A 12305-nucleotide genomic window follows, 5' to 3' on the forward strand; every position below is an offset into this window, starting at 1 on the left:
TTAATTTCCATTGGTTATATTACCGTGTCGAGAGATTCTCTCATCTCTTGGCGAAAATCCTGAAAAAAAAATGAATTGAACCATTTTCATTCAATTCGAAGAAAATAAATCAGTCTAGGAATCAGAAAATGAAAAATGACTGTTTAAAGATTGCATTTATTTTTGCCCACTTTAAAAGCCTCTGCTCTTGACTTCTTTCTGCACTACGATCAAGGCTGTGGTGTGAGATGGCTGTGGTGTGAGATAGCTTGTGTCCCAAGTGGCACCCTACTCCCTAAATAGTGCACTACTTTTGACCAGAGCCCTATGGGTCCCGGTCAGAAATAGTGCACTACTTTTGACCAGAGCCCTATGGGTCCCGGTCAGAAATAGTGCACTACTTTTGACCAGAGCCGTATGGGTCCCGGTCAGAAATGGTGCACTACTTTTGACCAGTGCCCTATGGGTCCCGGTCAGAAATAGTGCACTACTTTTGACCAGAACCCTATGGGTCCCGGTCAGAAATAGTGCACTACTTTTGACCAGAGCCCTATGGGTCCCGGTCAGAAATAGTGCATTAAATAGGGAATAAATAGACTGGCATTTGGGATTCAGCCTCAGGTTGAAAATACCTCTATATATGAGGTTGGCTGCTCTCGCCAGCATCTGCTCAAAAGGTGGACGATGGATGAGAATCTCAACCTGTGGTTCTATAGGAGAGGCGTAAAGCCAAATTAATTTGAGTTTCGTTCTGTGTGGGGTGGGAGGGGGTGTAGATAGAACCAAGGTAAAAACGGTGAAATGATGTTGAATAACTATACCCTTGTTATTTAAGGTTTTTTAGTTGATATTATGAAGCATTCATTCACAAATGCCCTAAAAAAAAAAAACTAAGGTTATTGCTCATAAATGTAATAGTTGCAGGTTTATATTCAAGTTATGTGCTTTACTGCCCAAGCACACTCAATGAACCCATGAGTACATACAGTGCGATACAGTGCCTTGCGAAAGTATTCGGCCCCCTTGAACTTTGCGACCTTTTGCCACATTTCAGGCTTCAAACATAAAGATATAAAACTGTATTTTTTTGTGAAGAATCAACAACAAGTGGGACACAATCATGAAGTGGAACGACATTTATTGGATATTTCAAACTTTTTTAACAAATCAAAAACAGAAAAATTGGGCGTGCAAAATTATTCAGCCCCCTTAAGTTAATACTTTGTAGCGCCACCTTTTGCTGCGATTACAGCTGTAAGTCGCTTGGGGTATGTCTCTATCAGTTTTGCACATCGAGAGACTGACATTTTTTCCCATTCCTCCTTGCAAAACAGCTCGAGCTCAGTGAGGTTGGATGGAGAGCATTTGTGAACAGCAGTTTTCAGTTCTTTCCACAGATTCTCGATTGGATTCAGGTCTGGACTTTGACTTGGCCATTCTAACACCTGGATATGTTTATTTTTGAACCATTCCATTGTAGATTTTGCTTTATGTTTTGGATCATTGTCTTGTTGGAAGACAAATCTCCGTCCCAGTCTCAGGTCTTTTGCAGACTCCATCAGGTTTTCTTCCAGAATGGTCCTGTATTTGGCTCCATCCATCTTCCCATCAATTTTAACTATCTTTCCTGTCCCTGCTGAAGAAAAGCAGGCCCAAACCATGATGCTGCCACCACCATGTTTGACAGTGGGGATGGTGTGTTCAGCTGTGTTGCTTTTACGCCAAACATAACCTTTTGCATTGTTGCCAAAAAGTTCAATTTTGGTTTCATCTGACCAGAGCACCTTCTTCCACATGTTTGGTGTGTCTCCCAGGTGGCTTGTGGCAAACTTTAACCGACACTTTTTATGGATATCTTTAAGAAATGGCTTTCTTCTTGCCACTCTTCCATAATGGCCAGATTTGTGCAATATACGACTGATTGTTGTCCTATGGACAGAGTCTCCCACCTCAGCTGTAGATCTCTGCAGTTCATCCAGAGTGATCATGGGCCTCTTGGCTGCATCTCTGATCAGTCTTCTCCTTGTATGAGCTGAAAGTTTAGAGGGACGGCCAGGTCTTGGTAGATTTGCAGTGGTCTGATACTCCTTCCATTTCAATATTATCGCTTGCACAGTGCTCCTTGGGATGTTTAAAGCTTGGGAAATATTTTTGTATCCAAATCCGGCTTTAAACTTCTTCACAACAGTATCTCGGACCTGCCTGGTGTGTTCCTTGTTCTTCATGATGCTCTCTGCGCTTTTAACAGACCTCTGAGACTATCACAGTGCAGGTGCATTTATACGGAGACTTGATTACACACAGGTGGATTCTATTTATCATCATTAGTCATTTAGGTCAACATTGGATCATTCAGAGATCCTCACTGAACTTCTGGAGAGAGTTTGCTGCACTGAAAGTAAAGGGGCTGAATAATTTTGCACGCCCAATTTTTCAGGTTGTGATTTGTTAAAAAAGTTTGAAATATCCAATAAATGTTGTTCCACTTCATGATTGTGTCCCACTTGTTGTTGATTCTTCACAAAAAAATACAGTTTTGTATCTTTATGTTTGAAGCCTGAAATGTGGCAAAAGGTCGCAAAGTTCAAGGGGGCCGAATACTTTCGCAAGGCACTGTATAATATGGTACTGCATTAATCCATTCTGCATGCTGACATTGCAGCTGAATCTGTGTATGTCTCTGGGGAGTACCCCATATAACACAAACCCGGGGCCCAGACACCTCTCTGACTCACTCTCTGTCTATCGTATCATCACACCAGCTGCAGCCACAACAGACGGACGGACCTCTTTATTTATGTCACTCTTCCATAATTCACTCCTTCCTTCCCTTTTCTTCCATTAAAATAAATCCCAGACAGCTATCTGTCTGTCTGTCTGTCACGTCAACACATTTGTCTGTCTGTCAGTCACATCAACACATCTGTCTGTCTGTCTGCCTGTCTGTCAGTCACGTCAACACATTTGTCTGTCTGTCAGTCACATCAACACATTTGTCTGTCTGTCAGTCACATCAACACATCTGTCTGTCTGTCAGTCACATCAACACGTCTGTCTGTCTGTCTGTCTGTCTGAGTCTCAGATATTTTTATTTCAGTCTCTGGTTGCACTATTAACAGCAGTTCTATATTTGACCATTCTTATCTGGGCATGACGACAAAAGTCAAACACTAATATCATATTAAGGAACTGAGAATAAGTAGCAGGAGGCCTAAAGTTAAGATGTTCAAACCTGTCTAGGATTCAAGTTGCACGTGCCCCTTTCAATTTCATCCATTTTAAGATAGAAAAATAGAAGATATGAACATAATAAATGCAAAGACATAGGAATTTATCCATCCGTCCTCCCTCAAACATGTTTGGTGCATCCTGTCCCAGCTCAGCATCTATTCTTCAGGCTAGAGACCTTCATGAGGTACACGAGTGTAACGGTTTTCCTGTTGTGAAGGAGAAGCGGACCAAAATGCGGCGTGGTGGTTACTCATGTTTAATGAAAAAACGATAAACACGAACACTACAAAACAATAAACGTGGGAAAACCAAAAAACAGTCCTATCTGGTGCAAACACAGAGACAGGAACAATCACCCACAAACACACAGTGAAACCCAGGCTACCTAAGTATGATTCTCAATCAGAGACAACTAATGACACCTGCCTCTGATTGAGAACCATACTAGGCCGAAACATAGAAATACCCAAATCATAGAAAAACAAACATAGACTGCCCACCCAACTCACGCCCTGACCATACTAAATAAATACAAAACAAAGGAAATAAAGGTCAGAACGTGACAAATATATAGAATACTGGACATGATATAGAATACTGAATAGGATGGCTTCTTCTGACTGACTGTTCACCATTCTTTCACCTGTCCTAAAATACCCCTCCCTACGTTACATCCATCCACGTGCAGCTGTTTCAGGACCCGCCAAATGTAAACACATTTGACTGGCTGTGGTGGTGTAAAATGCCCCATGCGTACCTTCCTATCAAGGGTTCCATATAATACTAATTTAATATAGACATTTATGCCCAGTAAAAAAAAGAGGTCACTGCTTCATGACAGTTTAATGTGGGATAAATCCAGGGCTGTGTCCAGGGGGGCGGACTTAGTGATTCGGAGGCCCCAGGCAGAGGCCAATCTGAGGCCCCGTCCCAAACCTGTCAGTGGCCCCCTCCCAACCCGTGGAAACTTTTCCACTAAGCCTCACTCCACTCTTATAACGGAAAGGCTGTGTGTTTGGGTGTGGTGGTTGCCCCGGTAACTGTCTGTGGGGTAATTTGTACAGTAGAGTTAGGTTGACCATGTAGGTGGGCTACTAGCTAGAGTATAATTCCCCTGTAGTAGCCCAGTAGTAGGTCTACTTACATTAAGAAAACATTAGTGGTAGAACAGAATCCCCTTCACAGCTGGACTGGAATGGGCATCAGAGACTGTGAATAAAGATGAAGGCCACAGAGAGACGATAGGGGCTGGAATAGGCATCAGGGACTGTGAATAAAGATGAAGGCCACAGAGAGACGATAGGGACTGGAATAGGCAACAGAGACTGTGAATAAAGATGAAGGCCACGGAGAGACGATAGGGACTGGAATCGGCATCAGAGACTGTGAATAAAGATGAAGTATTTTCACTCTATTGCATAATTGCTCAGCTCAGCAGAATTTCATGCCCAGATGACAGTCTTCTGGCACGAATACCATTCAGCTCTGAGATATAAATATGGATGCTTTTTCCTAACTATATAACATAGGCCCAACACATGAAGACACTTTCTTCAATATGGCTTCACTATCTTGTGGCTTTGACATGGTCAGTCAGTCAATGATGATGAGCTTACAGATATGCAGCACTAAAGATAATGTATAACATGCAATGTAATTTATTATGGTTGAAGAAGAAGAAGTGATATATATTAGACAGAAATGTGCATTCATTTTTATTTAAGAAGAAACATGTTTAGTTGTCTGTCTGGCACTGTCTGTATTAGGTTGCACGGCAAGAAGAGGCAATTCTAGAACAGAATAGGCTAGAAGAGGATAGAACAGAATAGAAAATGCAATTCTATTTTTTTCATGGGTAGGAGCAGGCAGACAAGCTAATAATACAACTAAAGCCAGCATAAACACGTACAGCTACAGGCAATGTAAAATGAATTCCACGGCACTCTATTACATGGGAATTCCTGTGAAGGACTGTGTGTTTCCTGATAACAACGGTTCTCTCGGGTTCTCCCTCCACTCGCTCTGCCTGCCCTGCTTTGTCTTTTTTTCCGGGAAAATCTTCCGGAGAGAAACCCGACACTGCCAAAACATCTCCATGGAGACAAAACGTCTGAACTCTCCAAATATGGACATGGAAGTGCAACGCAATCGTGTGCAGCGTAAACACGTCGTGATGTAAAAATACTGCAACCGTACACTCTGTGCTGTGTGTTTATCTGAAATTGCCTTGACAGGGAGAATATTGGCAAGAGATTAACGACAATGAATCATTAACATGATCTCGTTGTTTAAAAATACATGTTATCCTCGATGAATTTATATCGTTCCAATATTACAATTATTTATGGAAAGAGAATTTGACATAGCTGTAGGCTTTCATAAGAAGTAGCTTATATGACTTATTCTGACAGAAATATCATTATAGGCCTATACAGACCTGAACAACAGCCTATATATGAGAATGCAATGTATTCCATTAAAACAGTCAACAACTAAGATTTGTCAATGTTATATTTTTTATTTGTCTGTGTTCTATTTATTTATTTTTTTGCATTTGACCAAGAGTTAGTCAAAACTTTGAATGTAAAAAAAAATAATCTATGTCATAAAATACATCTTAATAAAACACATGGCACTGTGTTTTCAGTGAAAACCTGAAAGAAATCTCACCTTACAGTAAAATAATGTCCACATTACTTAAACTGTAATTTCACCTGTTCAGACACAATCTGATAACGGCATCCACACAAACCACAGTCTAGTTTCACATATATATTTAAGGATGAAACACAAAAAATGTAGCACCATTTTGAATGGTATGATTTTTCATGCATTTAATTTTGATACAATACCAACAATATACATATGTATCTCTCTCAAGAGCAGTGGTGTAAAGTACTTCAGTAAAAATACTTTAAAGTACTACTTAAGTACTTTTTTGGAGGTATCTGTACTTTACTATTTATATTTCTTACTACTTTTAAACTTCACTATATTCCTAAAAAAAAAAGTGAGTTTACCACATACATTTCCCCTGACACCCAAAAGTACTGGTTACATATTTAATGCTTAGCAGGACAGGAAAATGGTCCAATTCACAGACTTATGAAGATAACATCCCTGGCCAGCTCAACTGCCTCTGATCTGGCTGACTCACTAAACACAAATGCTTGGTTTGTAAATGATGCCTGAGTGTTGGGAGTGTGTCCCTGGCTATCCGTAAAGTAATATAAGTCATTATTTATACTTTTACTTTTGATACTTCAGTATATTTTTAGCAATTACATTTACTTTGAATACTTAAGTATATTTAAAAACCTAATACTTTTAGATTTTTACACAAGTCGTATTTTACTGGGTGACTTTCCCGTTTACTTGAGTCTATTATGTTCTATGAAGGAATCTTTACTTTAACTTAAGTATGACAATTGGGTACTTTTTCCACCACTACTCAAGAGAGTGAACAGCCCTCACAGGTGCACCAATATATCTGGAAGAAGTTAACACCGTTACAGTCACAGTAACCATTTCATTTGGTGCTAAAGGTTAAAGGTTAACAAAACATCTGGGGATAGATAGATAGATAGATAAATAGACCATAGCTTATTGATTCAATATCAACCTCATGGACCAGTTTCCCAGACACAGATCTAGTCCTAGTCCTGGACTAGGAGAGCACTTTCAATGGAGAATCATTATTGAATATGCTATTATTACTTTTTAATAAGACTAGGCTTATTCTGTGTGTGGGGAACTGGCCCTATTTCTCCAACCAGTTCATAACAGATTCACAAGGCCAACAGAGTGGGAGAATTGAGACTACCGTTAATCAAATCAGATCTACCGCTAACGACTCCTTTGAGACCCTCGGAGCTCTCACAACACCCCTTCTCCTCAGCCACATGATCTATCTCGGAGTAATTGAACGAAAACACAGAGCGGTAATAACTGCTACATGTAGGACTGTCAGTGGAAGTCATCATCGTAGGGGTGCAGAGGGGCTCCAGATCATTAGCCACAGACTTGTACAGGGTCTCCCAGTCTGAGAGGCAGAAGGGGCCCCCGAGGAGGTCGATGTCGGGAACGGACGGGGCGGTCTCAGGGGCCACAGCCATGTTGAGTTCCAGACTGGGGACCAGGTCCTGTAGGTCACCCTGGTCGAAGTCTAGATCCTCCATGGGTTCTTCCTCAGCACTGGAGCACAGTAGGATGTTGGAGTTACCCAAGATTGCCGAGGCAGAGATGGAGATGCTTGGGACGGGGACGGTGTCCATTTCTTGGAACAAGGGGACCTTGGACACAGTCACTACTGTCGCATTACCTTCTGGGAGTTGGAGTTTGTCTGCATTCTCCAAGATGGAGAGCAGCTGGGCAGAATCTGGGGCGTCTTGTAGAATGCCTTCAATGTCATCGTCGATCTCATTTTCGATATCGTCCTCAGCGACGGCTAGTTTGCAGGCTGGCTGGTGGGCGGATAGGATCTGTTCCAGTCTCTCTTTCTCTTTCAGGAGGTGGGTTATCTCTGTCTGCAAGGCCTCTTTGTCCCCCTCAAGCTGATCAGTTTCCTATATAAGGGGAGAACCACACATCAATCAATTAACACATTTATGAAATGACAATTAAAAAAATATATGTGGTCTAGTACGAAGTATGGAGAGCCTCAATCACTTTGGGTAAAATCCATTCTGCTAAGCTTCTCCATAAGGACATAACAGTAGTTTTTGTTTTCAGATGAAAACAAGGTGCACTTTGGGTAAAATCCATTCTGCTAAGCATCTCCATAAGGACATAACAGTAGGGTTGTTTTTTTTTTCAGATGAAAACAAGGTGCACTTTGGGTAAAATCCATTCTGCTAAGCATCTCCATAAGGACATAACAGTAGGTTTTTTTTCAGATGAAAACAAGGTGCACTTTGGGTAAAATCCATTCTGCTAAGCATCTCCATAAGGACATAACAGTAGTTTTTTTTTCAGATGAAAACAAGGTGCACTTACGGCTTGCAGGGTGTCAGTGAGCTCCCTCCGTCTGTTGCGACACTTGGCTGCAGCGACTTTATTCCTCTCTCTCCTGATATTTCTCCTCTCGTCCTCTTCTGATGAAGGCTAGATCAGTCTCAACAAATGAGAACCCTGTCAATGCATATCCTGACCTGCATGAGGAATCTTGCCATCTCATCACTTGGCTAATTCAACATTTGGCAAAGGGTAGCCCTAAAAAAAAAAGAAGCCTACACATCCTTCAATGCAGTGTCAGAAAATATGCCATTGTTAAAGAATGTAGACTCCCCTTGGCTAAGATACAAATGTAATGTATAGTGAGAGGCTCTACACCCAATCAATCACTGAGACGTGCGTAAAATGCTACAACATTGGCACAGTCTACCTGGTAGGTCACGTGCACACACGCACATCAGACATTCAAGATTTTTTTTTTTTTAAAGATGTATCAAAATTCTCCTTGATATTTAACAAGGCTTGCCTGTTTTTTCCCTTTCTTGCTGCCTTCCACTCTGGAAGACAACTGGGTTGCGCCATGCGCTCTGCTAAGCTTTGCACGTCCACTGGAGGAGGAAGAGGAGGAGGAGGAGGAGGAGGAGGAGGAGGAAGAGGAGGAGGAGGAGGAGGAGACTGATGCTGATGTGATGACGGTGGTCTGTTGGAACATCCAGTGCAGATCCAGGGAGGTTGAGATTGCAGTCACCGTTGGAACAAAGGGAGACTGCCATGGAGAGTCTGTTTCTCCACAGACATCCTGCAAAAACAATACAAGGAATGTTGAATTTATTGAATAAAAATCAATTGAATCCAATGATGTGCAAGGTTGACCTTTCCAAAAAGGGGTGTGATGTGCATCAATGATTTGGTTATTGGCGTGAAATGTATAGCACTATTTATGGAGCATCTACAAAGATAATTCTGTACTAATTTACAACATCTAGAATTATTTTTTTACTAGCATTTTAAATGGTTTCTGACGTCACACATAATTAATCAATGACAGTCCATCTCGTGATGCCAAAAATAGCTACACCAATCATCATCATCATCACCATCATCACCATCATGATCTATTGGCATGATGGCATCAGTCAAGTCTTAAATTATAATGTGGTCAACATGGACCTTCTATACCACGCTAGGAATGTCAGGAATTTGAAGGTAATCAGTCAACAGTCTGACGGTGCCATGTAGGCTTGGACTGTACGGTACCTACCTACCTACCCAATAAAGGCATTTTCAACATGCCATAAACATCTGAATATGTAATAGGGAATGGTGCTGACAATGCTACATTTCACAGGAGCGGTTCGCGATCTAGTTGGCTAGAATCACCGTGTCTTATTAGTTAGGCCTAATATGCAATTATTATTATTTTTTGTTAATAAATGATTGATTTAGCCACAAACTCAATGCAACACAAACATAATGAATATTTTCAAAAATGCCAACGACAATTACATTCAAATGTTTTCCTTTTGTTTCTAATAAGATCCTAAAAAAAATACCTGCGACATGTTGCTGTCCATTGACGATTTGTTCCTGTGTGAATCTGGAGATCGCTGGCTACACTGGGGGATATCTCCGGTAGGCGATGCTGCGCAGGTGCTGCTGCTGCTGCTGCTGCTGCTGATAGACGAGCTCGAGGAGTCATCGTAGTCTGGGCTCGAGTCCGGATACATGATGATGCTTTATCAACAAAATGTACTAACAATAAAGCTTTACAGAATAAATCACTATCCCTATTAAATTATCGTATTCTATAATCTACTGTCCTGCTGTTGTCACCTCTGTGCATTACTTTCACCGCTTTCAAGTGAATGGTAGTAGCTGCAGATAGTGGAGCGCGCCTCCTTTTATTGTGAGCCTGAATTTTATTAATGAAATATGTGTGGAGAGACGGTACCATTCCACAAAGAGGGTAGGGTGTTATAGGCTAAAATAAACAGGCTTGTTTTAGCAACGGAGCTGCAAAATTACCCACACACATTTTAAACTGAGATGATAGCAGTCTCAATGTAATTCAGATTAATTGTACCGCTCAAATATGACCACATTGTTTGTATGTTGAGGCCCTCTTCAAGAAATGGATGCCTACATTGTAACCACCACCGTGTGAATGAACTACGTCACATCATAGGTTATATCCTGTGCAGCAGTTTGCATTACTCACGTTATAACCTGTTCCCTTTGTAAAAACAGTGTTTCATAATACACACATGGCCACGTTTAAGATAATGCACAGAACATATACTGTATGTACCACACTATATATGGCCTATACTGAAATAGCTTTGAAAATCATTTGCCAATCTTGTATTTCCTATAGACTACGGCAGTGTTTCTCAAACCTCTCCTCAGGAACCCTCAGGAACGGACCCCAGCCATTCCAAACCTCTCCTCAGGGACCCCCAGCCGTTCCAAACCTCACCCCAGGGACCCCCAGCCATTCCAAACCTCACCCCAGGGACCCCCAGCCATTCCAAATCTCACCCCAGGGACCCCAACCATTCCAAACCTCTCCTCAGGGACCCCCAGCCGTTCCAAACCTCTCCTCAGGGACCCCCAGCCGTTCCAAACCTCACCCCAGGGACCCCCAGCCGTTCGAAACCTCTCCTCAGGGACCCCCAGCCGTTCCAAACCTCTCCTCAGGGACCCCCAGCCGTTTACTTGTTTGTGATCTATTCCAGAACTAGCACACCTGAGTCAACTAGTCAACTAATCATCAAGGCCTAGATTATATGAATCAGGTGAGATAGTTCAGGGATAAAACAAAACATCTGGGGTTCCCTGAAGAGAGGTTTGGAACGGCTGGGGGTCCCTGGGGTGAGGTTTGGAACGGCTGGGGGTCCCTGAGGAGAGGTTTGGAACGGCTGGGGGTCCCTGAGGAGAGGTTTGAGAACCACTGGCTACAGCAACTGACCTACAATGTCGTCCAAAACACAGCAATCCTCTGTTGGCTTCCGTATCCACACAACCTAGTATTATAATATTTGATAACCCGTGTTCTTTGTTATAATCATTCAATAACATCAGTACAATTGTGGATGTGTCTGAATAGAATAGCAGAAGTTTTCTGCATCCACTCAGGGAACAAGGTGAAAATCTGTCGTTCTGCCCCCTGAACAGGCAGTTAACCCACTGTTCCTAGGCCGTCATTGAAAATAAGAATTTGTTCTTTACTGACTTGCCTGGTTAAATAAAAGTAAAAAAGAAAAATACATTTAAAAAAATACGTTTTTTAAACAGAAAATTAAAAAAGTGTTATTCCTGTTATAACATACATTGAAAAGGGTTTGGTTTGAAGTTTTATACCTTTACAAACCTGCTACAGAGACACCTCTCTAGTTGGGAGATTTTAAGCTGTGATAATTATTAATGCATGGCCCACAACTTGAACTATAGCTCCAGCAACAGACTTTACGCTGCAGACAGATAACCAATCAGAGAGGACACCATTAGGACCATATGTGGAGTTTCCGGTTCACACGTTGCGTCACATTTGAGTGAGGGGCTAAAATTCGACCATTCAAACACTGTAGCATAGCCTAGAGAGAGAAAAAAAATGAAATTATGCCTTGAAATGAACCCGTGTCCGTCATTCATTCTATAAATAGAGGCGTCATAACGTTGTATAACATATTCATATAATAATGATTAAATCGTATTCTTGCAATTTCGTGACAGCTGCCGTAGACTATTATTATCAAGGAGTTGGAGGCAGCGTGTCCTGGACTACGTCCCAAATGGGATGCAGGTTTTCATTTTCTTGCACATGAATGGTCTTTTTCTAAACAGGTACTTCAGTAAATATTACGGACAGCTATTTTTTATTTATTTTTCGGATGACCTCACAACTCCTCTCAAGTAGTGGCCCGGGGCGATAGAACCATAGAACGATGGAACGTGAGAACAGAATAAAGAGACAGACAGACGGGGGCCTCCCTGTGAATGAGGGTCTGCCTAGCGCTTCCCGGCAACCACGCCCCCTCTATATTTACTGGTAGTTCATTAGGGTGGTCTGCACTCTCTTTCATTCTGTCACCAGATCGCTGGTCGGTTTAGGGACTGAGATATGAGCTTCAGACAATTATAGA

At 41.8% G+C, this 12305-nt stretch overlaps 1 protein-coding gene across 1 annotated transcript; it reads right to left on the minus strand.

The window, feature by feature from the left end:
- Nucleotides 1-4926: 4926 nt before the first annotated feature.
- On the minus strand, nucleotides 4927-10071 carry LOC110521119 (proto-oncogene c-Fos). Its single transcript, XM_036976353.1, has 4 exons — nucleotides 9717-10071; nucleotides 8690-8962; nucleotides 8206-8313; nucleotides 4927-7775 (listed from the first exon to the last, which is right to left on the minus strand). The coding sequence occupies exons 1-4, from the start codon at nucleotides 9888-9890 to the stop codon at nucleotides 6999-7001; spliced, it is 1332 nt and encodes a 443-aa protein (XP_036832248.1). The 5' UTR covers nucleotides 9891-10071; the 3' UTR covers nucleotides 4927-6998.
- Between the last annotated feature and the right edge of the window lie 2234 nt (nucleotides 10072-12305).

Source organism: Oncorhynchus mykiss, chromosome 4 (assembly GCF_013265735.2).
Source record: "Oncorhynchus mykiss isolate Arlee chromosome 4, USDA_OmykA_1.1, whole genome shotgun sequence".
Taxonomy (NCBI): Eukaryota; Metazoa; Chordata; class Actinopteri; order Salmoniformes; family Salmonidae; genus Oncorhynchus; species Oncorhynchus mykiss.

Bases quoted from the DNA above. Each gene is read 5' to 3' on its own strand.
- LOC110521119 (XM_036976353.1), bottom strand. From the start codon at position 9,890: ATGTATCCGGACTCGAGCCCAGACTACGATGACTCCTCGAGCTCGTCT. The intron at 8,963-9,716 runs GTATTTTTTTTA...TTGTTTTTGCAG, and splicing joins TGGACAGCAACATGTCGCAG to GATGTCTGTGGAGAAACAGA. The intron at 7,776-8,205 runs GTAAGTGCACCT...CCCCTTATATAG, and splicing joins TCACTGACACCCTGCAAGCC to GAAACTGATCAGCTTGAGGG.